This window comes from Eupeodes corollae, chromosome 3 (assembly GCF_945859685.1).
Source record: "Eupeodes corollae chromosome 3, idEupCoro1.1, whole genome shotgun sequence".
Lineage (NCBI taxonomy): Eukaryota > Metazoa > Arthropoda > Insecta > Diptera > Syrphidae > Eupeodes > Eupeodes corollae.
Window position 1 is genome coordinate 123,307,022 of NC_079149.1, and position 27,073 is coordinate 123,334,094.

The 27,073-nt window shown below is 29.2% G+C and overlaps 1 protein-coding gene across 17 annotated transcripts in view; it reads left to right on the forward strand.

Annotated features, from left to right (window-relative positions):
- Positions 1-4,290: 4,290 nt before the first annotated feature.
- The window catches only part of LOC129949935 (CD109 antigen), a 34,654-nt gene continuing 11,871 nt past the window's right edge, over positions 4,291-27,073 (forward strand). For 9 of the 17 annotated variants that reach the window (XM_056061679.1, XM_056061668.1, XM_056061672.1 and 6 more), the window contains exons 1-9: positions 4,291-4,587; positions 17,441-17,618; positions 17,687-17,914; positions 17,998-18,248; positions 18,316-18,646; positions 18,717-19,075; positions 19,138-19,249; positions 19,426-19,575; positions 19,642-19,909. In XM_056061679.1, the coding sequence (XP_055917654.1) occupies positions 4,520-4,587; positions 17,441-17,618; positions 17,687-17,914; positions 17,998-18,248; positions 18,316-18,646; positions 18,717-19,075; positions 19,138-19,249; positions 19,426-19,575; positions 19,642-19,909 (1,945 nt within the window). In that variant the 5' untranslated portion in view covers positions 4,291-4,519. Of the gene's footprint in view, positions 4,588-17,440; positions 17,619-17,686; positions 17,915-17,997; positions 18,249-18,315; positions 18,647-18,716; positions 19,076-19,137; positions 19,250-19,425; positions 19,576-19,641; positions 19,910-20,071; positions 20,262-20,512; positions 20,706-21,283; positions 21,450-23,091; positions 23,264-23,799; positions 23,990-24,523; positions 24,717-25,273; positions 25,458-26,208; positions 26,387-27,073 lie in introns of all 17 variants that reach the window. The other 8 variants (XM_056061675.1, XM_056061673.1, XM_056061681.1 and 5 more) reach the window with 8 other exon arrangements.

Here is a 27,073-nt window from a genome sequence, read left to right on the forward strand (position 1 = left end):
TAAATTTTAAATAATTATTAGAACAACTTATTTAAATTTCATGAATCTGCTTTTGTTCTCGAGAATGACTCAAAAGTCATACATACAAATTAATTGTCTGATGAGGGTTTCAAATGTTCAATACTGAAAGATTGGTTTATAATAAGATAGATAAATATAAGTTAGGGAATATTTTCTAGTATAATTTTGTAAAATGTAAAAAGAAAACAAAGTTTATAATTTTTTAAAAGTTTTTGTAAGAAAGATGAGTATTAAATTTTAATAACAACATTTTTAGTTTGAAAGCTTTAATTTTTGAAAAGATATTCGCGTCGAAAATCAAGAGTTTTACCAACTTTTAGTCGTATTTTTATTAGGTTCACTTTTTAAAAGTTGCTGCAGTAAAAAAACCACTCACCTAATATCTTGGAAAGCCCTTTCCAGATCTCTTGGTGTCATTATATGTTAAACAAAATTTATTTGAAGTGACAATTTTTGAGCTATGGCCGACGAAAAAAGGTTATCGAACGTACAGACGTACCAACGAACGTACAAACGCAAGCACAGAAATCTCTCTAAAAACCTTTTATTAAGATTCTAGGAACTTTGAAACGTTTAGAAATGTGAAAGTTTTCAATAAGACAAATCGGTCCGATTACAATAACTTCTTATGGAAAGTTAAACATTACTTCAGTTGACTTATGTTTAAATAGCTGTTGATTGTTTTATTTTTAATGTCTTAACAATTTATAAACTTCATAAGTTTTGTAACGTGCTAAACAGCTTTTTTCGTTTTATCTGAAATGCATTTTGTATCTTTTTAAAGATGTCCAATTGAATGACCACTTGCGATTGCCTTTAAAATTTCAAAGGATGGCATTTCAGGACATTCAAATTGATCTTCTTTTAAAAAGCGAATATTATTGACTGGTAAAACTGGAATTTTTGTAGGTAGTTTGTTTTTAAATTTATCTTTTAAAAATTAAAAATTGAATATGAAATTCATAAAAAAAGAGACTGGGTTGCTACTCACTTTACTCAATGAGAAAACCTAGTTAGATTAAAGTTCTTAATCATAAAACCTGGAGAAAGATTTGCCCGGCCCAGGCTTTTTTACCTAATAAGGAAAGCTTTTCAATACAAATTTTATTTCAATCTAATTCAATACTAGTAAAACTACACTAATTACTGGACTATTGAATTTTAAATTCGAAATAACTCTGCGCTCTAAAGTTCATCAAAGACTGGTATACCAATATAGCATCTTTGCGGCCTAAAGTCCATCATCATTGGATTTAATAGCCTTTAGGTCGCAAAGCTATTTCGAAACTAACCCTCAACAGTCATGTATTAAAAAACTTTTCTTATCCGATTTTAATTTTCATCAATTGAAGTTTTCTTAAAATTTTTAAATATTTCAAAAACGTTAGTGTTCAAAGTACGAAGAAACTCTACGAATTTGCAGAATGATCTAACAATAGTCATTAATTTTGTCTCTTTAAAAAAATATACTAAAAATTGAACGCTTTTTCTCAAGTATAAAATTAATCATTACTAGGGCAACCAAAAATATGTTCTAACATATTTTTTGTTTAAATCACTTTTAACACGAGACTGTGATACAAATGTATTTTATTGAAACGCTCGTCTTTTAAAAGTCATTTGAAAGTATTTCTTCTTTTTTGGAAAAATATACAAAGCTCATAATTCCTTCAGAAACAACACTTCGCTAAAAATATGTACACAATTTGTACAATTTTTCTGGGTTTCGATGGACGAGAGAACAGATGCAGAAAACAGATATGTTGCATATGTTATTATGGAATTTTGGATCCAGCTGAGACGTTTGCTAAAGAAACATTTGTATTAAATGTAGATCAACTGGAAATGACAAATCACCCAACCATCATCGCCCGCTCTTTGAATATTCGGTTAGAATTCTGGGTGAAGATTTTAACAAAGACTCGATCTTACTTTTATAATCAGATGCTGCTCCGTATATCGTAAAAGAGGCACAATCTATTCAAGTTTTCTACCCAAAAATAATGCATGTTACATGCCCTGCACATTGACTTCATCGAGTATGTAAAAAAAATTAGAAGTGAATAAGCTGACATTGACCGCTTTATAGCAAATGGAAAAAAAAGTGTTTTTAAAAGCTCTACCCAGAGTGAAAACTCTTAGAGACATAGAACCTGGAACTTAATCATCACTCAATCATGACGCAATGGGGGCTTGACTTGAAGTGGTGAACTACTACGCCAAGCATTTTGAAAAGGTTGTTAGGATTTTTGATGCTTTTTATGGGTTTCTAGTAACATCAATTTCAAAAATTAATCACGTGATTTATCGCTCAATTCCAGCACACAAATTATAAATGTTCCGTTGAAGACAATCTACAGCACTAACAGCAAGGCTGCAAAATTAGTGAAGACAAAAATTGGACATGTAATGGAAAAAAATGCTGGCTTCAAAAACTAAAAATAATTGCAATGGCTTTGTCAGGAGAAAAATCCAAAGCAGTTGAAGAATATGCAATTGAAGTTTTAGCATTCAAATACGCTCCGATCATTTCTGTTACGTTCAACGGAGCTTTTCCATATATAAAAGTATTTTTCGATCAAACAGACAAAGCTTAATTTTCAAAAATTTTAGTGAAATGTTAATTATTTAATGCAACAAAAATTTGCAATAAATTTTCTTACTGATCGCTGACATTAAAAAATGCCTCTTACCAAAAATGTATTTGCTTTGTTAAATTGTTTTTTCTTTCTTAAATAATATATGTGTGCGAAGATGAACTATTCGTCATTAAACAAATTTGTTTAATGTTTTATTTATCTTCAAAAAGTTGGAGGGAAGAAGAGTTTTTATTTTTCTTTTTTGATTGGTATTGTTCTTATTAATTAATTTCGTAAAGTAAATACCGCTTCTTATAAATATCTTTAACATTAATTGAGCATATTTTGATGGCATATATTTGTAAGGGTATATAAAAAGAGCTGAAAACTAGTTTTTTAGGACATATTTTTCGTTGCCTTAATCATTAAGTACATATAAGAGATCACCCTTGAACTAACTTTTTAAAACAAGTTGTAAACTTTGAAGCTTGAAAAGATTCTAGTTTAATTAGTTGACGAATGAAATAAACATAGTCGTGGATTTGAATGTAAGATGTGTGTAGAGTTTATGAGGATCGATCAAACTTATAGCTGAACAATGAAATCACCTGAAATAAGGGATCTATAGCGTTGTTTACAACCATAGTTTTAAAAACCAAAATTTAAAGCCATATTATAGATATTCTCTAAAATGAGTCTTACGGAAAAACTAGTTTTGAAGGGTAAGTGAAAAATATAAACTCATTAAAAATATGGACTATAAAACTTAATTACTTTTTCCCTATAAAATAAGTTAAATAAACTCAATAATTTATCCAAACAGAAGTCATACAATCTTCCTTAAAACTCTTCTTATTAAAGATGTTAATCACAATTTAATCCCTTTTAATTAAAAAGTATTAATTCCTTAACTTCAAATCTACTAAGTCATTGTTATTAAAAATATAAGTTTCTATTCTTCTTAGAAATATGAAAATGAAAGGTTTAAATATAAATTTAATTTGAACTGTGTGGTAATTTCCGATACTTTTAATATTCAAGTTGTATTATCAACCAATAGTTCAAGTTTCTAAGCGCTTGTGCTAAAAATTATTATCAACGACCCAACTGCATAAAAATAAATAAAAACAACCTGTATTTTGCGTGTTTCGGTGATTCACAGAAATGAAATCCCTAAACTCTTCTTTAAGCTTGTGCACTTTTTCGATTTCATTTTTTCAATAAATAATTCTTCATCTTCTAAAGCAAAGGTCTATAGCAAGATCAAAGAGCATCATAATATTTCCATTGTTTTTTGTCTGTTTTATTTTTGGATTTCCAGGTTGTCTGGGATTTTCCAGATCCCACAAAAGACCAACCATCAAAACAAACCAAACAACAAAAACGGTGTGTTATTCTCTTCCAATGCAATGTCCAATCCATAGGATCATCTTTTCCTAAGCTAAACTAACCACTAGCGCCATTAATAGTGAAGTAAAAACATAAAATTAAAGAGAAAACAGACAACAACAAAAAATAAAAAATTAACAAAAGCAAACAGAACTTAAATAAATAACAAAACAAAAATTGTTGCTATATTCCATCTTAATAACTTTCAAGCGGTAATGTGAGCTATAGCCGGTTCGATGTGCGGCGGCGGCGAGAACTAGAAACACAAAGTTAACTTTAGTGATCGTAGAACCCAGGTTTGATCATTCGCAGCTTTACTGCGTTCACGATCAGTTGTGGTTTCAAGAGCCTCAGCTTCAATTCGTTTGTGTCTTTTTTCGGTCGCTAAGTGTATTGTTTTCTTTTTTTATTCATGTGATTTTGTTAATTTATTTAACAACGAACAAAAACTTAATTAATTAAAAAAAAAAAACGATAAGAGTGACATAAGAGATTTCTCTTCTACTCGTACAAAATTAGACATAATCAAAATGTCGCGACGACTTCTAGCCATCGGGTTGTGCCTTTTGCAAATTGCAATTCTAGTCCAGTGCAACGGGTTCGTACTTAAACAAATAAAATAAATATATATAAAATTTTGTCTATAATGATGGAGATTTGTTTAATAACTTATATTCTAAATTTAATTCTATTAATTACTTAAAAATTATGTGTTCTAACTTAAACACCAATGATAATTGTACGAGTATAAAGAGAAAAATAATGCTAATTTATTGAACAATTGTTGATTCGCCGGTTGGTGGTCATGATTATGATGATGATGATGTGATTTCTATGGAACCAAATTGTTAATTATTTTGTTTATTTTTCATTAAATTTTTTGATTTGTTTTTTTTTTTTTTTTTTTTTTTAATTTGAAATGGTTTACAAGGGAGAGGATGACGAGGGGGTAGGGTGACTTGCTTAAGAATAATTATTATTATAAACAGTTTCTTGCTATTTTATCTGCATTATAGTGTCAGGGTTATCAGTTGACCTTTTTTGTGATTTCTCACAATTTGGAATTATCATAAAATGAGTAATATTTTTTAATTTCACTGTTATCAGAGATTTATTTTCAAAAACAAAAAGAAATATAGTAATTTGTTGTGAGCCCTAAATACATGATGTACATAAGTGTATCCGGATTCGAAGGTGAATCCTTATCTCCACAAAACAAAAAATAAAAACCAATTAGAGAATTGAAGAGGAAAATAAAAAGATCAATTTATTTATTTAAGGTAAAATTATTGTGTCCCTGAAAATTCACGACAGAAATAACGATCCATTCATCATCATTGATTTATTATTATGTTCTACTTTATTTAAAAAAAATGTTTATTGAATGCGGCGGTGGTGGAGTCCACTTGTGCAAGCAAATTACATTTAATTGCGTATTTTATTTTGTTTTTTTAAATGACAGCTAGAAGTTGAAATTGATGTTTATGTTTACTGACATTTTCATACCTGTTTGGTGATTTCTTATATTTATTTTGTTTTACTTCAGAAATAAGAACAAGTTGATATTTTAAATATGATAAAAAGTAAAGAACAAGAAAAAAGTTGTTCTTACAATAATTCTGTTTGTCAGATGCAACGTTCGAATCTATAGGGTTATTCCTTTGTTGTTTCAGTTAGTAGCGATGAGTTTATAGTTTTATTTTTATTATACAAAAAAATTTACGTTTCAGTGTTTTGACACAACTAAGTCTTTTATGGTTTGGCCGAAGTCCGTCTACCAGGGTGACATTTTAATTTAATTTGTACATTTTCAAAAATAAAACATTAACCCTGCAGTCGTCGCGCACCATAATGTTACACCAGTCGTCACTTGGATAAAATTAGAGTCAAACCAAAGTGCTTCAATTTTTAAAATTTATTTTGGCTTTAAAAAGTAATTACATGCAATATTAAGCTAAGTTAACTTATTGTTAACGACTGCAGTGTTAAATTATTATTATTACTTTTTTTAAAAATACATCTATCATTATTATTTAAAAAAATTTCTTGCATAATTTGGTTTCTGTAACGAAAAGCTTTCGTAATATACCCAACTAGGGGGTCCCAACCGCTCTCTCCATTGAAAATTTTGATTACTTCGTCTAGATCAAGAGACTCTACTGCAAAGAAACGCATTCGAAATTCCTTGAGTATTGGACAGATTCCCACAAAGTGAAAAACACCTTCGCGCACTTTCAAATTGCATAATAATAACTTAATTGGGTGGAGCAACAGTCCGTTTTAGAAGTAGGGCCTTGTGACTGACAACTCTCAACCATTCCTGTGTGCGAGTACTGTTGTCAGGGATTGAAGGGACCTACAGTTTTAAGCCGAATCCGAACGGCAAATTTTGAGAAAGCACTTTTCATGATAAGAATTACTTTTGGAGAATTTGTCAATTCCTCTCAAGAGCAGTACCCGTGAAAAAACTTTATGTGTCATAGGCAGGGATCGAACCCAAAACCACTCGCATGGCAGTCCAACGCACTAACCATCATGCAACGTGTACTACTTTTTTGCATAGAAAGTTTAAAAATTCGGGTGTTAGATTTTTAAAATATTTAAAGGGTATTCTATCCTGTCCTGGAGCTTTCCCCTTTTTAGATTTCTCTATAACCAATTCTACCTCAGAGAGCGTGATAGGAGCATCTTAGAATTTCTCAAATATGTAAGGCGACGCATACTGAGGCGATGGTGATATTTGTACAGTGTTGAGAAAATTCATGAAATACATTTTTAACTCTTCTATATTGATAACTGTGCAGGTCATGTTTTTTTCCACTTACAAGCCTAACAGCTTTACGAAACTCCGCTGAAGATTTCGTTTTGTTTATGGTCTCAATATTTCTTTGATCCATTTCCTTTTTTTTCGTACGGAGCATTTTGTAATATTCACATTCAAACATTCACTGTCGAACCATTTTTACTTCTGTTCGAAAACTTTTCGTCTTCATGTTGTTTGTGGTATTGCTTTTTTGATTACATTTATTAGGGTTTTTTCGTCTGGACACCTTAAACTGATGTCAGTGACCTGTTAATGAAGATCTGTTTCTAGATTGCGCTGATATATCGGTCGGAAGTCGTCTCTAAATATAAGTTTTGAAAGAAGCTCAGATACAGGCACAGCAGCTTCACTTGAAGATGATCTTACTTTGAATGTTACCTCTAATGGCATATGATCTGAAAAGTTGGTAGCGATGACATTTTCAATATGACAAATTCAACTGCCATTTGAAGTGTCATAATATTAGTTGAATGTTTTTCATTTTTGATCATGGATCGCTTTCAAATGTATTAACTTTTTAAAAGCATTAAAATCAACAACAAAAAGTGGTGATACTGAAATATGGGGAATACCCCATAATTGTATTCAAAATTGATAATTGTAAATTTTTAAAGTGTTGTTCCCTCTAAGCCTTTAACTTGTTATGCAAATTCGTATTATTTTGTGCGTGAGCGATATTGACTTTACTTAAAGTATTGGATTTCTCCTAAAATTTCAAAAGGAGAATATTTACATATGTAGCATATATGATAAATATAAAATTTAAGGCGTTTACAGAAATGGTTCAAGTCCAAAGAGGAAAAGAAATTGATTCATAAAAAATAAACTTAAAAACAGAAACGTTTACCAAATTTTTAAACAAAACCTTTTTTTAAGGTAGCATAGTTATTAAAACCCATGAAGGAATCTATTGATGTCTATTTTTGTTGTTAAATTCAAATCAAATTCCTTAAAAGAAAGTCAGTTTTAAAACTTTAACATGTTAATTTTTAAGAGTCAGATGATGTAGATTTGTAGACTTTTTGACTTGAAAATTCCCTAAAATTAATAATAATCCCTGTTCTGTGGCTACTATAATTAATTAAATTTGTATACTTATACAGTTCGTGTTGTATATTATTGCTTAATATTTGCAGGTGAATTCTTGTATAGATGAAAGAGTGCCTCGATGTTATTTCATATTTTTTTAATGGAAAGAGAATTGGGAGTAAACGAGCTTTTAAGTTTTTCAAAGTCCTTTACAACTCTAGAGTTTTTTAACACTTTTTAAGTTTAATGAACTTGGAATAAATACCCTTAAATACGATTAACTTAACTTACTTTAGGAACCAATAATTTTTAAGATAGTTATAACATAGCTGAAGAACTATTTTATGACCTATAATGCCAAAACGTTTGTTAGCATTCCTACAAAATTATACAATATGTTTGCCTTTCAAAATTGTTGCTAAGATAGGAGACATGTATTGTGTTCTTCTGAAGTCAATAAAAATAAGGCATTGAACCTTAACTTAGCATTCTTTAATATTTGGTCCACTATAAAAGTTATTTTTTGTTAATGGTTTATTTTTTAACAATATTTTTCCAATATCTGAGTCCTTGTGGCTCAAAACCACTAAGGTTGCAAATTTCAGAATTGGTTTTATGACAAAAAAATTGCAAGCTAAAATAATAATAAATTTTTCAAGGAATAAGTCTTAAATTATTTTGACTTTAGTTCAATGAATGCATTCCTTAATCAATCAATGATTTTTTAAAATATAGTCCATTAGATTGTACCCTTTTATGATTCTTCTATTGCAAGACGATTCAATTTAGTAAAATAATAAAAGGTCTGATGCTTCTGTTTTACTTTTGACAAAATGCTTGATTTTTGAGGTTGCTCTTCCTAAAAGTTTTCCGATCTTTGATTCTTTTTCAGCACGTGATTTAAGTTATTTTCTTCCCATAGAAAGTTATTGTAATGGGTCCGATTTTTTTCTCGACGTTTCAAGGTCCCTAGAATCGAAATAAAAGAATTTTAGAAAGATGTCTGTGCGTGTGTGTGTACGTCCGTACGTTCGCGACTTTTTTTTCGTCGTCCATAACTTAAGAACCAGAAGAGATATTGTCTTCAAATAAATTTTGCTATACAGATAATAAGGCAGGAAGATGCAAAAAGGGCTCTCAAGAGAATTGCGGGTGTAGTTTTTTTTTACCATAGCAGTTTAAAAAAAGGTGAAACTTTTGGTTAAACCTAAATATCTCATTAGACTTGAATTAAATGTTATATTATAAATTGTAACGTAATACACAATAATTATATTTTTGGAAAAAAATCCAATTAACGGTTTTTTTTATAAATCAAAAAAACTGACAAAAAATGTGTGAACTCTAAAATTGTATGAATACAAAATGGTTTTATCTCCAAAACCAATTTTGTGCAACAAAAAATAACGTTTTTAACATCGGGTATAATTTTGAGAAAAATGGAATTGACAGTTTTTTTTTATAAAAAATAAAAACCTAAAATAACAGGACTCAAAGTTAGTGAAAATTGAATTTCGACTTAAATATCTTTCCAAAACATTGAGAGCATGACTTCCAGCTAATTTTAACTTACAAATTTGGTAAAAATGAACGCCGGATCTTGATATCTTTCAAATTAATTTCATTCATCCAATTCGTAAAAACTTAAGAAATGCTACAAAAATTGGTAAAAATTTGTTTTTGACTGAAAATCAATTTAACAAAATTAGATTTTCAAACTAAACTATTTCCTTACTTATATGAAAAATATTGTTGATAATTTTAAAATTTGTAACAATACAAACAACTGACAAATTTTTTAACCCAACACGAAAACCTTCAAATTTCTAAGCAAGGCAAATCGACAGACGGGATGGGAAGTTAGCAGTGTGGGTCGCATCCCAGCCTGTTTTTTTGTTATCAAAATTACTCGTTTGTTTTTCAATATCATATATTTTACAGAAAAATAAATCGCTGTAGACTAAAGGGATATAAACCAACAACAAAGCTTCCGAATATTAAAAGGTTGTAAACTATATAAATAATGATTATTTGTGTGTTTCATCATTCAAATAAAACATTCGTTTGCATTTGTCAGTATTTTATTAGTACGTTTAAATTAAAAATTCATTTAAAATGATAAACAAAATATTCAAATATAATTTATACTGGCTTTGAAATTATTTATGTATTATATAAATTATAATTCAAATCAAAAAGCGATTTCAGTTTGTTTTAAATTTTGTTTTTAAAACTATACATAACTGTGTTTATACCTTTTGATTAGTAGAAGAATACAAATCAACATATCTTGACGTCTTCTTTGCTTTCATTTATAGGTGAAAGCAGCTTATAGTTAGATTAAAATAAATTCAGTCTAGGTAAATTATTCATACTAATAAAAATGTTATTATGTATATAAATACGGACAATAATATGACTAAAATAACTGATTATTTATAAAAAATAATTATATTCAGAAGCTAGGTAAAATCTTGACCTTTCGAAGTTCATTTTGAAAAAAAAAACAAAAAGTACTACAAATAGCTAAACTTTGTTAAAAGTTCTCAGAAAATTCAAGTATATTAGGTCAATTAAAGAATTATGTGGTTTTGTAATCTCGTTGATGGCTATTAGCTTTGAATTGTTGTAGACAAGATTGATAAGTTTTGTTGTTTTTGTAAATAAATATAAAAGCATCAAGTAACAAACTGTTTATACTTAAAATAATTTGGTTTGCTGTTTTGATTAAAAAAGCTAAGGTTCCTGCCTTCTAGGTATAACTAAAAATAGATGTTTTAACAATACATACAAATGATACTTGCTTATCAACTGATATGAACCTGAAAATTATAAATCAATTTATTTAAATAAATAAAAAAAGAAAACGGTAGGAGCATAAAAATATATTTTTAGTTTTCTGATACAAAAATAGTTGTTATTTTATTAATTTAATAAAGAATTTTGAGGTCATTATTGTTTAAAGTATTATTTAATTTTCATAACACTTAAATTGTAAGTCAGTGTTAGACCCTGAAGTTTATGAATTATAGAATTAAGTAGTGAAACTTAAATGAATATTTAAGAATCTTCTCAATTTACGTTTCGGTTTATAAAATGATGCTTTTGTCTGCAAAAATGGTGATAATTAGTTTTATCAATATTTTCTTATTTTTATCCAAATAAGAATTTTTAAAAGTAGTCACGTTGATTTCACATTGTTACTAATAAAAAGTTGTTCTTTAAACTATAACTAAAAGTTGTGCACCTGGACGTAAGAGTATTTTTGTACGTAATCGAATTCTAAAGCATTGTGTCTTTTTTTCATTAAAATTATTTATATCGCAAACAAACTCAAAAAAAATTACGAATTTGATAATTTTTGTTTATATTTATTTTTGAATCTCATCTTACACTCAGATCTTTTGTTAAATTGTGAGAAAACATTGGAGAAAATTAATTTTCCACCACAAAATTATTTTTTATCGGCAAGCAATATTTATAAACAAAGTCTTATCCTATAAATTAAATTTTATATAATAAAAATCAACTTTTTCAATAATAATAAATGTGTTGATTGATTGGTTATTAATAGTAGTTTGTTTATATTTTATGATTTGTTAAAAAGTGTACGTGCAATTTTTTGCATAGTTGTTAATAATCACTTGTATGCTAATAACATGATTATTAAATCTTATCACCTTAAGGTGATGGGAATCTTGGTATAGGCAACAATTAAGGTGTAAGTACATACAAAATTTAAAAAATTAATATTGTGTAGATTAATTTAAAATTGTCTACCTTGAATTTAAAAAATTAAATGCAAACAAAGCTCATTCAATAAATAATTTTAATTGCGTTTTTCGAGTTTGAATTATTGTTAACTTCAACGTTATATAATTCAGAGGCTATATTAATCATATATGTAGGTACAAAATAAAAATAAGTATTATTCTTATCTGTTTGTTTCAACTAAATATTTTAAGTAGACAAACTATTTAATTTATCTTAGTTTTTAGATTCTATACATTCTTATTGCTTGTCCATAAACTTTTAACTTTATAGTTCCTTCTGTCAAATAACAAATTTTTAAATTTTTGATGTAGATAAAAGTTTGAGTTCTAAAATTATTTAAAATATTAATACTAAAATTGTATAAAGATTAGATCTTCTTATAATGATAAATATATTGAAAACACCAGGTTCTAAATTGAAACCAAGTTCTTATTCTGACAGTAGTTTTGACATTTCTTAAATGGTTAATTCTATCAGAACTGATTTATTAAAAGTGGGGGAAGTCTTAAAAAATAAGTTGTTCAGATTAATCAAAAAAATAAAACAGCACTTAAATTTTGTACAGAATGCGTGTCATAATCTCCATTAAAAGGTATTTTTGTACCTTTAAAGTGATTATATTAGAGTTGAGTATCCACAAATCGCATCCCGACAAAAAAAACCAACCTCAGTTTCCACTTAATAAAAGTTTGTGCCATCCTCTTCAAGATTTTGACACTGAATTGAGCTTGTTTTGGTTTCTTGTCTTCGTCTTTTTTTATCCGCAAGCAAAATGTTGAAGTTGTTAATTTTTAATGTTCTTAGCTGTTTGATATTAAATGTTTTAAGTACCTATCTTTCAGATAATACAAGTTTTGTGTGGTTTAATTTTGTCGACAAAAATATATAAAATAAATAACCTTTATATATGACTTTGGTACATGCCGGCGAGCTTCAGGTGTGGTTAAAATAAGCTCATAAAAATGTTTTCATTACATAACATTTAAAAAAAAGAGGGCAGAAAAGAAAACAACTAAACGTTAATAAGCCGGTCTTTTATTTTTAATTTTTGTTAAACCGGAGACGCAACGCCGCCGCCGCCGCCGCCGCCATCATGGCGCGTGGTTAATATTTGCACATTATCATCTGTCAACATAAATAAAAAATAATATTAATTTTATTTTGTCTGGATTTTGTTTATCCTAATTATATATAATATATGTATGTTTATAAGTTAAAAGTTAGACATTAGCTATTTGGGTAAAAATGCATATAGACAATGAGTTCATATTTTTCAAATTTTTGTATTTGTTGATAAACAAAAACATTCAAAATGTTAGTTGAAGTTGTATTTAAGGATGTTTTATACATAATCAACGATGGAGAAACAATTTTCCTCCGAATTTTAGAAAATCGTTTAAAACCGGAGATATTGCAAGTTAATTATTAATCGTATAGAATTCCAATTTAGCTAAGAGGAAATTTAACATAGGTAAAAGATTAAGGTTATCTTATTTTTTTTTGTTAAATTGTTACGCACCTATCAATTCACCATCGTCCGACGAATCAATTGAATTATCCTTTAAATGTTTTATCTTGCAACAATTTTGACTTCGAAGCTTAAATGCTTCTCTATTTTTTGTGAGCAGCTGAAAGTTGTTTTTATTTTTTGACAGCTATCTTAAAATATTAAAAAAAATAATAAAAAAAAGTTAATTTTATTTTTAAAACTTGTTAGAAAGTTAAGTCTGAATTCAGGTTAACTGGGAAAAACTGGGCCTTGGAGTTTCCTTTTTTTTTTGGTATAGAAAAGAAATAAGAACAAACATAATTTTTGATATTAACTATTTGAAGTTTAAAAGCTCGCTGATTCAGTTTCAAAGCTTTTTATCAAAATAAATCAAAAGGTATTCATGCTAAATTTTGTGTAAACTTATCATTTGGTTTTCAAATAATTGCAATTTGTAAAATTAGGAAGTTGCGAGAATAAACTTAATATTTTGTTTTTAATAATAACCTTAGAGTTTTTATATAAGACTTTTCCCCTTACAAAGTCTCGGGGTGTCATTCCAATAGAATTTGTGATTTTATTTAGTTGGATTGCACATATACATCGGTCTTTAGTTTGACACTTCTGAATGTCAGAAAATCACACACAAAAATTTTAAGGAACCGTTTTCTTAGAATGTTAATATAAAAGAAAATAGAGATCCACACTGGTCTTAAAGATTTGAATATAAAAATGGCGTTTTTGGGTAAGACATTTTATATTTTTACTTTTCAATACAATCGAAACTTGGCTATCATTTTCATAGCTCTTTTTTGGTTTCTGTCAAAAAGACTTAACATTGCTTTATAAGCACCTGATTACAGTTTTCGTAATGTCGCTTTTTCCCTACTCAAACAATTTCATGGGATTTGACACAATCATATAATATTGTCGTAGCGTAGAAAGTTTTTAGGTACAGACAAAATTGGTTTGAAATTTCTAAGGTAATATCACTAATTTTTTTTTTCGATCGACAGTGTTGCACTTCATAACTTCAATTAATTTCATCTAAGAAGATTTAAACGCTGAATTTATGTCAGTCAATTAAAAAAATCTGTCTGTCAATATTTAAATTGTTTGAAAAATTCATAAATTGTGCTAACCTTGGAGATATATTTGAACAACTTTTTAATGAACTTTTGTAATAAAAAACGTTAGACAAACATAAGGAAAACAATTTGTAAAATTTTACTTCTAAAAGAACATTATAATGACTTTTTGAAATGTAAAAGTAACACAAAATACGACTTCGTAATATTACCCAAATCACGACCGGTGAAATGTTGTCAGTCAGTTTAATTGTTTCAGAGGAGCACGAACCATAAATCATAAAAAAACAAAAACAGAAAAATGTTATTATTTAGTAGCTAAAAAAATAATTTTATGATCTTGGGAACCATATACTGAATATAAATTAAATAGTGACGTAATACCTTCTATGTTATCACTTGGCTAGCAAAGTGCTAGTTTTACCCACAATTCTATGAAGTGAACATACCATACCAACCCGCCTTATTACTACCGGCTTTGTCGGTACGTGCTAACTTGTTTCAATTGCATTTGATATTTTTGTTTTTTTTTTTTACCAACAACAAACAATTGTTATTTGCATTATTTCATTGGAAAAGTTCAAACAAAAATTCCTCAAGATCAACGACAATCGTTGTTTTTGTTTATTAATATACTAGCTCAAGTAGACATAGACGTAAAGTAGTTAAGGTAGAGGTAGATATTCAAGTTGAAGGATTTTTATTTACATTTGTTTTGACTTGAGGCAAAATTGTGTGTGCAACATTTTACTTTGTTAAACTAACTACAAAGTACGTAAGTAAATTATATATGGGCGGTACTTTTCGTATGCTTATCATCTTTAAACTTTTGTTTTATTAATTAAATTATAAATTCTAACACGTTTTCGACTTAAGAACCTATAACAACATCAGAGTCCCAAAATAACCTCAAACCTTGACCTTAAATTTGTATTTTTGTTGTCAAAAGTTTATTTATAGAATTGGGATTATGGATGTGAAGAAGGTGATATTGGCCTCGAAATTGGTTATGGTAAGGTCTTTTCTTTAGGATGATAACATTTTTGAATCTTCAAGAAATAAGTCAAGATGTCAGATGATTTATGGCACAGCTGCATGCTTTGGCAGAAACGCGTACCTAACCTACCTACCTTACTTAACATGAACAGAACATATAATGAAGTTGATTTTTAGTTTTTTTTGCAAGATACATACGAAATTATTTAATTTTTTGGGCTAACGACCAAGTATTGGTTTCATTGAAAAAACATATGTATACATTTGTAAATGTTTGTACAAAATGATTTTATTTTGCCAAAATGTACAACATTTCGAACAACATCAAAAATCAATATTCACACTTGTAGACACTCCTTAAAGTTTGAAAAATATATTGTTGGTCCAGATGAATGACGTAATAAAAGAAGTGATGAGTTATTGAGTTTTAGTTTATACAAACCAAAATCATTATCTTATGCAATAAAATGATGGGTATATATTTTTTTAATTTCTTTTCTGTTCGAAACCAGTTGTGAAAAAAGTTTATTATCTTATTATTTTAGGAGCTTTTTTTGGATGTTTGTTTTGGAGAAAAAAAAAACAGCGGGGAATTTTATGATTTGTAATTTTAATTTTCAAAAAACAGTCATAAGATGTTTCATTTATTAAAAACAAAATATATTTATTTTTGAATGTATGTATGAAATTAATTGAGAAATGTGGATGAACCTTTGGCCTTAAACATACATTTCTCGCAGATTATGTTCTCTGTTTTTTTTTTTTTTTTTAATTCACCTAGATTTTAACAATTTAGTTACGTTTTTTATTTAAAAACACATTAAAGGGGTGTCATGACTTTAAAAAAGAGCATTTTAAGTAGTTAGTAGCTTTTAAAGAGGTTTATTGTTAAATGTTTATATGCAACTCAAAACCAAATGTTTTTTACTTAATATTTTTGATAAACCCCAGGTGATAATTACTCTTAATACCTTTAATGTTGAACGGTTAAACGGTTATCTTTAAAATTTGTAACCACCTCTTCTAGAAATAACAGAATCAGAAAGCTTTCAAAACTGCGAACTGCGGAACAGAGTTACTATTCGAGTAATGAATTTTGACTTTTATTTTTAATTTGTCGTTATTTTAACAAGCTCTTGTATTAATAATTGTATGTTTCGAATCTTACAAGATTTCAAGAAATAGGGATTTTTCAACCTGCTAATTTTACTTGACGCAAATCATAAATAACAACTAACAAGTTTTGGACCTACACTTAACATGATATTTACTAAGCATCTTACCTATTTGAATAACAAATAATCTTGAAGCAAAGCCGTTATGCTTGTTAGATGTAAGGTGTCTTAACGCCAAACAGTCGGCTTAAAATTCGAATCTACGGATCAGAAATACGTCATGATTTACATATATTAAAACAGATAAAATTTTTAGCTTCTATACTTAATAAAATTAAACTTTTGTGCTCATAATTTAGAAAATCAGTTTTACTTCAACGAACGAAGTGAATACAAATTACTTAAGAAGATTGAAAAATTCATTACAAATGGTTTTTGATAACGAAACCAAATCACGAAATTTTTATAAACTTTTCTGACATAATCAGAAATTTAAATGTCACTATCGTGGTGAAAAAGTAATAAAGGTGAAATATAAAGAAGAAATGAAAGCATTTTTTTGTTTAACTCGATTCAGCATTTTTTTGTTTAACTCGATTCAGGTCATCTTTTCTTGCTGATTTTTATACAAGCAGAACGTTTGTCTTTTTGACAGTTTTCATATTTTTGACGTTTTCAAAAACGATAGTATTGAAGGTCTTAAAAAAGTAGAGATATTTTGTTATTTGAAGAAGATTTGATCTGATATTATCTGTTAAGGACTGATAAAGTTTGTACAAACTTTGTCTTAAGCTCACCAGTGTGGTGATCTCTTTACTTTCAATTCGGTTCAGTTAACACTATCTTTTTCATAAAAGTTAGTCAATTAAATTAATTTTGGCACTCAAGAACTTGGCGTAAGAGGTAAAAAATCTTTCAAAATTGAGTCATTAATCTAAGAAATATTTATGAATAGACTTATGTGAGTAAAAACAATATTTAACAAGATTTAAATGTTCAAAAAAAATTAAAATGTTTACATTATAAAGAATTAAATAATTCTGTAGTTAATTTAAACTTTCTGCCACAATTTTCCTGTAAATTTTGTTATTATATGAAAGTACTTAGTATTTTATTTGTTATTTCTTAATTTACAGTCTGTACTCAATTATTGCACCAGGAACCCTGCGATCAAAACTTAACTACCATGTAACAGTAGCCGTTCATGATGCTCCCTCACCTTGTAAGATAAAGGTTGGTCTTATTGGTCCAGAATTTGATAAATCTGAAACCGTTGAAGTTGCACCAAAAACATCAAAGCTTGTTATGTTCCAAGTAAGTTTTCTTAGACACAAAAATCAAAGAATGCTCATTTTTAACAATTTAACTTCAATCCAATTAAGATACCAAAACTCAAAGACGGTGATTACAATTTGACAGCCGAAGGTTTATCAGGCATTGAATTCAAAAATACAACCAAATTAAATTTTGCTGCTGAACAGCTATCGATTTATGTTCAAACAGATAAGGCCACTTACAAGCCAGGTGATTTAGTCCAATATCGAGCTTTAGTTTTGGACGAAAATACCAGACCTGCTAAGATTGATGGACCTGTCAAAATTGCTATCAATGTAAGTTTATTTTCAGTTTCAAATCAGTGGAGGGAAATATTGTACATATTTGAATTTGAATTGAATGTGTTATGTTTAAATAGGACGGAGCACAAAATCTTATCCAACAAAAGAATGATGTCGAACTCACCAAAGGCGTTTTCGCTGGGTCATTACAATTATCAGAATTCCCAGTTCTTGGAATGTGGAATATCGAAGTGAGTGCCGATGGTACAACTGAGACCAAGTCTTTCGAAGTTGACAAGTATGTTCTGCCTAAATTTGAAGTTCAAGTTGAAGCACCCAAAGATGTAGCAATTGTTGATGGTAAAATTATGGTTACCATAAGGGCAAAGTGAGTATTGAGTTGTTGTCAAATTTTTGTTTTTGCATTAACTTACTTTTGTTAAATTTTTCAAAAGATACACCTATGGAAAACCTGTTAAAGGAAAAGCTGTTGTATCTTGCAAGCCTTCTTACTACTACTATGGTGATGACTCTAAAACACCCTCAGCTGAAAAGACAGTTAACATTGATGGCAAAGGTCATGTAGAATTTGACATTGCTGAAGATTTGAAATTGGACAGAGATCGTTATACACCACCAATTACTATTTTGGCCATCGTTGAAGAGGAACTTACAGGATTGAAGCAGAACTCAACAGCAACGGTCAATTTACACCGTGAAAAGTATCAAATTCAAGGTGTTGACACTCCATACACTTATTATCCAGGCAAAACTGTCGCAATAACTGTAAGTTTCTGAATTCCTTTATTTTCTGTAACGAAACCAACTTATACAACAATTTTTGTTCTGTTTTTAGGTCGTTGTAAAGAACCTCGATGGATCACCAGTTCAAGACACTAAAAACGAAGTAACCCTCAATGTTAGCCCACCAGACCACTTTTACAGACCAATGCCCATTGCTTTGACATCAGAAGATAAGGAAGCATCAAGTGCAACAACTCTACCACCACCAGTCAAATCCAAAAATTACACTTCACCCATAGACAAGAATGGTATGGCCACCTTTCAAATTGAGCTTCCGGAAGAGTCATCAAGTTATTTCTCCGTAAAGGCTTACTACCAGGATTCATCAGCTTACATAACATCTCTGTCGAAATATGAAAAAACCGAAACTCCAGTTGATGATTCATTTAAAATTATTGTACAAACAAAGAAGTAAGTTTATTTAAAGCTGAAGCTTACAGTTAACGTTTTTTAATGCTTTTTTCTTGTTTTAGTCCTGCTCTTGGAAATGACGTGAGCATTCGAGTACAAAATGGAAAGCCAATTCCATACTTTTCGTACACAATCTTAGGTCGTGGTGATATCATTGAAAGTGACATTATTGAGGTAAGTTTCAATTTTTGGTTAAATTGAGTTAAGTGGCGTCCGGATTCGGATTTGGGATATCTATAAACAGATATCTATTAATTAAGACATTCAATAAATTGTTAATTATTTCATTAAAATAAAGTTCAATAGTTACAAGAATAATTAAACAAATGTAATATATTATTCTTCTTTAGGTTCCTGAAAATCGCAACTACCATGTCTTCAAAATCACACCGAAATTTGAGATGATTCCAACTGCTAAAATCTTCGTTCACTATGTTGATGGTAACGATCTCCAATACACCGAAGAGACAATTAACTTTGAAAGGGATTTCCAAAACTCGGTACGATCCAGACTTTTCTATTTTGTACCCAAGTATTTCATATTTTGCTTTTATTGTTTTTGATAGATTTCTATTGAAGCTCCAGTTGAAGCCAAACCTGGTGCTGATGTTGAAATTAAGGTTAACACCGATCCTGATTCATATGTTGGTTTACTTGGTGTCGATCAAAGTGTGCTCCTCCTCAAGAGCGGCAACGATTTAAAGAAGGATACAATCTTCCAAGATCTCAGCCGTTACGATTCTAGTACACCATGGTCAATGGGCTATGGACAATATCCCGGTAGCCAAGCTGGTATTGTAGCAATGACCAATGCTAACTATCCATTCTATCAAAGTAAGTATTTTGTTGATTTTTTATTGAAATTTTTCAAAAACGTCCACAGCAAAACAAAAACAAAACCAAACCCAAATCAAAAGATCACATAATGAACAAAATTTAAATTTTAAATATGTATGAAATGTGATTTATATCCAAAAAAAATTCTTCGTCAAAAAGTTTTCGAAACACCAATTTCCTTATTGGGGGTATTAAATGACGGACCAATAGCTCTAGAATTTTCACCGGAAGAACCTTCAGCTTCTAGTGGCGATACAAATTCACCAACAACAACAACCACAGCTATTCGTAAAGACTTTCCCGAATCATGGCTTTGGGAAGAATACAATACTGAGTCAAAACTTAAAGGGTTTGTGTTTCGATTTCGTCAAATTTACGCAATAGTTAAAATTTTAAAAGCTTATACGGATGCAAGAAGAATTTTTGGTGACGGAAACAACAATTTTAACACAACCAACAACAACAATCAAAAATGTGTACAATATACATACATATGTAGGCTCTTGAATTCAGAAAGTCACTCCTAAGTCTGCTTTTCTCTTTCGAGACAAAAAACATCCTTAAAAACTTGTTTATTTTAATATTTTTGTGTTTTTTTAGAAACTCTCGTGGTATTGAAAGGCGATGAAGTTGAATACGATTCTGTTGATAGTGAATTGATAAATGATTCAGAAGTTGAAAACAGCATTGAAAGATTTGACTCGAATAGAAAAACTTCAAAAACTGTTAAAGTCATGTTTCGTTCAAAATTTCTCGAAACTTGGATTTGGCATAATGACTCCGCGTTTAGTAGGTTGGTTTTCTAACAAAACAAAACACATAAAACTAAAACTTAATATTTTTTCCGTATTTTTAATGCCTTGACTTTTTAAATAGTGTTTGCCTTATTTTTTTTGTTGAAACCACTCTGTAATGTTTGCTGATGTTTTGATGTTTTTATAATCTTTCCACTTTAACAGTAATTTATCTCGTTATGTATATTTGTAATCTTTTTTGCCTGTAAATATTTAAAAAAAAAGTAACAATTAAATACAAAAATATAGTTTTTAGTTGATACATCTATTCTATGGGGTTAGCTGATGATAATGTCCTCTTAGTTGTTCATCCGTTGCAGGATTTTGACCTAGTCTTAGTCCTAGTCCTAGTTCTCCTGAATTATACCTAGAAAAAAAAATCTAATAATAGTAAGAAAAGCAGTCGCATCGATACCTGCATATGGATTAATAATCTAGTTTTGAAATTTCGAAATTGTTTCGTACCTACTTAATACCCTTATAAAGATTTTCGGAAACTGTTGTACTCCAACGAAATTAATTTTATTTTAAAGAAAATCATGGATTAATTTCTTTTATTTCCGATTTCTTATTTAAGTGCTGCCAATACCTTTGTATTCTTACTTTTTGGAAAAAAGACCACAAGCCATAAGTAGTAACATTGATAGTACAGGTTTATTGAAAATTCGAAGTGATTTTAGTGAAACATGGATTTGGATGACATCGCTTGATGATGGAATCAAAAAATTTACTAGAAATTCAAGGTATATTTCTTTAGTTTAGGTTAAATATTGTGCTATATATTTCATTTCCCTATATTTTATTTTAATAATTTGCTGGTTAGTGTAAAGTAGCTTTTTTTAATTCCCTTTCCTTGTTTTTTAGTTGTACAAAAAGTCCGACCAATTGCACGTTGAGGGCAACTTAAATAATGGTCAGATGGGTGTTAATGCACTTAAATTAAAACTATATCACCTTAAAAGTAAAATCCAAGTCCCTTAACAAGAGTCCTCTTATTTCCTGGGATATAATATAATTGGTGTTAAATTTGTCCCAAATATTTATAGGTTTTTAAAATTTGACGTTTCCTATCAGTGGTGAATACAATTTACCTCTTTGTAGTTTCTTGCTAAATTAAATTTTACTTGTTTATTTCGCCTTGTAAATATAAATACTAACTTGAATAAAATCATAATAATCATACGTGTTCGATTTTAAGAATGTTTCGGCATATATAAAATACATCGCTGCTGGTGAGTAACTTAAATTCACCTCAATAGTGCCAACAATAAGTCTAGATATACAATTTTTTTAGTGAAAAATGATATCGGAATTTAGATTAGGTAACATTTTTTTATCAAAAGATGTGCAAATCTTGATTGTAGAGCTTTTGTTGGAGAACAAACAAACTAGTCCTTTTTCCAGATTGAAACATTTGAAACGCGCCTAATTTATCTACGTTCGTGCGAAACATTGTTCCTCCATTTTAAATGAACTGTGAAATAAAACCTACTTTTTTCAACATTTATGCGTCTTCTTTCGATAAGTTTTTCCCCAAGTCATTGGTATGAAAACACAATTCTTTTAAAATGGCATTTGAGCTTTGTGGATTATCGTTGTAAATTAATTTCAACTTTGGCTCGTAAATTTATGTGTGTACATTTTTAGAAAACTTTTCAAAATTGCATGCTTATGGTTTAAGTACCTTTTCTTCTACTATTTTTACAATATATTTTTGTTCTTTAAAGCTTTTACAGAATCACCATTACGTTTAAAATTTCCTTTAACGCAAACTGATCTCTTGCCATTTGATGGTGATTTAATAATTTATTTTGAAAATTTAATTGAATGGAAGACTATGGAAAATATATTCATAAATCCACCACCAAGTTTACAAGAAGTAGTTTTTCCAGAAACATGGATAATTCATGATGTTAAAACGTAAATATAGGTACACCTATAAAATAAATAAAAGTCATTAAATGTTGAAACATTTTGTTCGTCGGTCATTTTTCTTTTTAGTCTTATATTTAATATTCAAGTTTTCTGTTAATTTTTTTCACCGTGTTGTTTTAAAGTTATGATTTTCTATCATAATTGACAAAGTGGATCGTAAATGTTCATATCTAGTACATGCATGCCAAAAAAGGAGAAATTAAAAATATCGTTTTTGAATGTAAGCAATTCATCTTTCAACTTCGATGTTATTCATTTATTAATGTTTGTAAATAAAATGAGTTTAAAAATATCCGAAAGATACGAATTTACTGGCAATTGTGATGTAAAGTATTGTGAACCCTTAGAAAAAATTTGGCAGCTGACAGGAGCAATTTTTGTTGACGTTTTTTCATTTTATCTGTTTTGCAACAAATTTAAATGACTGCTTCGCTTTTTGTACTCGGATAGATTGGTGTGAAGTTTTTATCTGTTCAACACATGCTTTTTTTGAAGAAGTAGCTTATGAGTTAAGTGAAAACGAAGAACCAGCAGCTGTTTCATCATCTTCGCCAGGATTTGAAAATAATTTAGTTGTGCGTCGAGAATTTCCTGAAACATGGATAGTTGACGATATAAACAAGTAATTTAGGCTTCAAGTGTTAACTATTAGTCATCATAAGGCTTCAAAATTCATATATGTATATTCGAAACAAATATCAAAATTATGTACATCATTAATTAAAATTAATCATCTTAACATTTTGAAATCTTGACTTCAGCTTCTTTTCTATTGTGACTAATAAATATTAGGCCTATTACTAAATCCCGGGGTTGAATGACAGCTATTTCAAAAGACTTGACAGTATTTTCAAAGTTCAACAGAGAGACCATTAGAAAGAATAATGCAGTATAATATGTACAGAGCTGATCTAAAAAGCGACAGGACAAACATCTGACAGCTGACATATGAATTTTGTCTCAAAAGTTTGTGAAAATGTCCTTAATCGATATTGAGACTGCATTAAATCATAAAAAGTTTTCTGTATATCTTACTAGAAATGTTAAAGCTTGTTATAAGTTAAGAAATATTAAGGCTTTTTTAAAAAAATGGTCATCTTCGCGTCTATTTTGTGTTGGTGTTGATGATATCAAACTTATTTTACAATATTATTTTAGATTATCCAATATTTGGTTGGGGATTAGGTGGAGGTGGACAACTTGGTGGATTTGGTCCAGTTTATTTTGCAGCTGCTGTTGGAGCACCAGGCATTGCTGGACCACCTATTAGTAGCATTGGTTCAAATATAGTCCAACCAGTAGTTCGTCAGTTATTCCCTGAAACTTGGATTTACAATGATATAAATACGTAATTAAATTAATTCATTCTTAAATTCTATTTATACAAATAACTCTTCTCCTTCAGTGGTTGCTAATTTGCTTATAATCCGGATTCATTAGCTTCTGTTTTTGATATCTTTAGTGTTGTTGTGTATAACAAGTATAAGATCGGTTTATAATAATGCAGATAATACTTAATGTTGTGTGTTTTCTGGTTTTGATTTGAAAGTGTAAGAATTAAATCGATTTACACTAATTTAGAGACTAAAAGTCACTCTTTGAGATTCATTTGTCAAAAAATTAAGATGACACTTGATTGATAGGATTGATATTATCTGACAGATGAAAATTACATATACAAAATCAAGGCTTTCTTTTCGTATTTAAAGTAGATCTTTGCTGAATTGCTGTTGAACATAGCAAACTTCAAAGGTGACAGCTGTCATTTTAATTAAACTGTCAGATTTCATAATAAGAAACTAAATCAAGTCTGAAGGCTCATCTGTGCGTTTTATTTTGTTGTTGTTGTTAATATCGAAACTTATTTTAAAAATTATTTAAGATTATCCAATATTGGGTTGGGGATTTGGTGGGGCTGGACAATTTGGAGGTTTTGGTCCAGTTATGTTTGCAGCCGCTGCAGCACCAAGCGCTGCTGGTTTTGCTGGGGTGCCTATCAGTAGCACTGGTTCAACAGTGAAACCAGTAGTTCGACAATTATTCAGTGAAACTTGGATTTACAATGACATAAATACGTAATTACAAAGTTTTTTTTTAATGTGTGCTTTACAAGTCCCTTTTCTTTTGTGGGTTCATTGATTTAGTGTTTTTAACAGTTCCAATGGCTTTTGTTTTTAATGTTTAAATATTTATTATGTACCTACACACGACTTACAAATATTTTGTATGTTGTGTGTAACATACTTTAGGTCAGTTATTTTGTATAAGTGTTTTTTTTTTTAACTGTTTCTAAAACTGAACTAGGAGCTTTATTTTTATTCATATGTCAAAATAGCAAGATGACATTTATTTATATTTTATCGGACAAATGACAACAATTTGAAATGTAAAATTTAGGCTAACCATACTTTCTTGATATTGAGATCTGTTCTGTACTATAGTTAAGAAGTCAAAAGTGACAGCTATCATTATGCGAGAGCTGTCAGATTCAAAATTTGAAAGCGAGTTTTGTATCATTACTATGCCAAAAATGTGGGCGTATCTAACACAATTTTTTTTTTTTTAATTTTCAATAAGAAATCGAAAATAGTTCCCTCTAAAAATTGATTTTGATCTTCAAATATTTTTCTAGGACACCCAATTTTCCGTTTGGGATTAGCAGGAGTTCGTCGTAATCAAGTTATGTTTGATGCAGTAATGCCAGTCGCTTCTAGTGGTCAGGCTGAGGTTTCAGCTGTCAACAGAGGTTCGAGTAGTGTTAAACCAGTAGTGCGTCAATTATTCCTTGAATCTTGGATATACGATAATATTGATACGTAATTACAAACGATTTTCTTAAATTTTAATATTATCTTCTTCCTGTGTCGTTATTTCTATATTCTTCTAAATATTCACAACAGTTCACTAAGACTCACAACCACAATTTATTCATCATCTTTTATTTGTTTTAAACTTTTAATTTTTAATGCTTTGTCTAAGACTGAGCCCACATCGACATCTAGCTCACTCGCTTGATTTTTGAAACCAGGACAGTGGCAAGCAGAAAGAACGAGTAATTTAGATTATATTTTCCTCTTAATTTATCTAAGCTATCTTTATAAGAAATATGAAAGAATTCTACTAAAAAGAAATTTTTAAAAATTGGCTGTCAAAGTCAAAAACTGACATTAATATTAAAAATCAAATATACAAATTTTTTAATGAGTTCCATTGGGAGAGTTGATATTTTAGACTTGGCACCATCGGTACACAAAATATATTGAAGTAGGATTTAGGGTAATTTTTTTTAGACCAATGAAATTAGCATCTAAACATTGTTTGAGTTTGACAGGTGGCAGAAGGTTAGAACTCAAAATTTTCCATGAATTGTCAAATAATTATATAATTTTTAAACTGTAAAAATGACATTTTTCAAGGTCGTTTGATTAAACACCACTCTGTTCCTTTTGTCATTAAAAAGATGACAATTTTATTCATTATTATTTGTTTAAACAAAAAATTGTGTTTGCCTCAAAGAAATCACCCTTAAGTTGAACGTGTTAAATATAATTTTTGTTTTTGTTTTAGGATATCAATTTTTTGATATAGGTGCATTTGCTTTTGACGATATGGTGCAACCAATGTTTATGGAAGCTATGCCAGCTGTTGCCATGTCTAGTGTTGCAAGTCCATCTTCTAGTACCGATGGTGTTCCAAAACTACGCCAATTTTTACCTGAATCATGGATTTACGATAACATTCAAACGTAACTATTTCTGCTTAGATAAAATTCCACTGCCACTCCCTATGTGTCGTGTTTGTGTCAATATTTTAGTGAGATGAAACTTTGTATAGTTTCACGCTTTTTTAATCTGTTTTAGGAGTTCTGTCAGTGAAAACTTTATGTACTGTCAAATATTTGTGTTGAATGTTTTTATTTCTTAAGACCAAGATTTATAATGTTTTCGAACAGATGTGTCAACTGTCAATGTAAGAGACGTCATATTTATCATAGACGTCATTTATAATGTGCTTGGTGATGGTATTTTTCGAATTATTATTTTTATTAATTTTTCAGTCAAACTTTGTTAAAGGTAAGATATTGTAATATTTGCATCTTGTTCCTTTTAGTGTAGGTTGTTTTATAAAATATTTGTAAGAGGTATGTTTGTTAACAAACAAATTAAATGTCATGGAATAATTTGACATTTTGATGTTTGATTTATTTAAACAATTCTTTATTTCCGTGAAAGCATATTCTCTGATGTAAATAAACGGTACCTTTTTTTATTTCCTTACCGTTTTCAATTGGAAGTTTCATCAGCGTATTTAAGTTGTCTTTCTTTGAGCTTTCAAGGAATGTTGAAAGAAACAATAATCTTAACGCCTGGCAAAAGCCTGATCTAAGAATGTTTTAAACATTTTTTTTCAACAGTTGTTTCTCAAAAGTGTT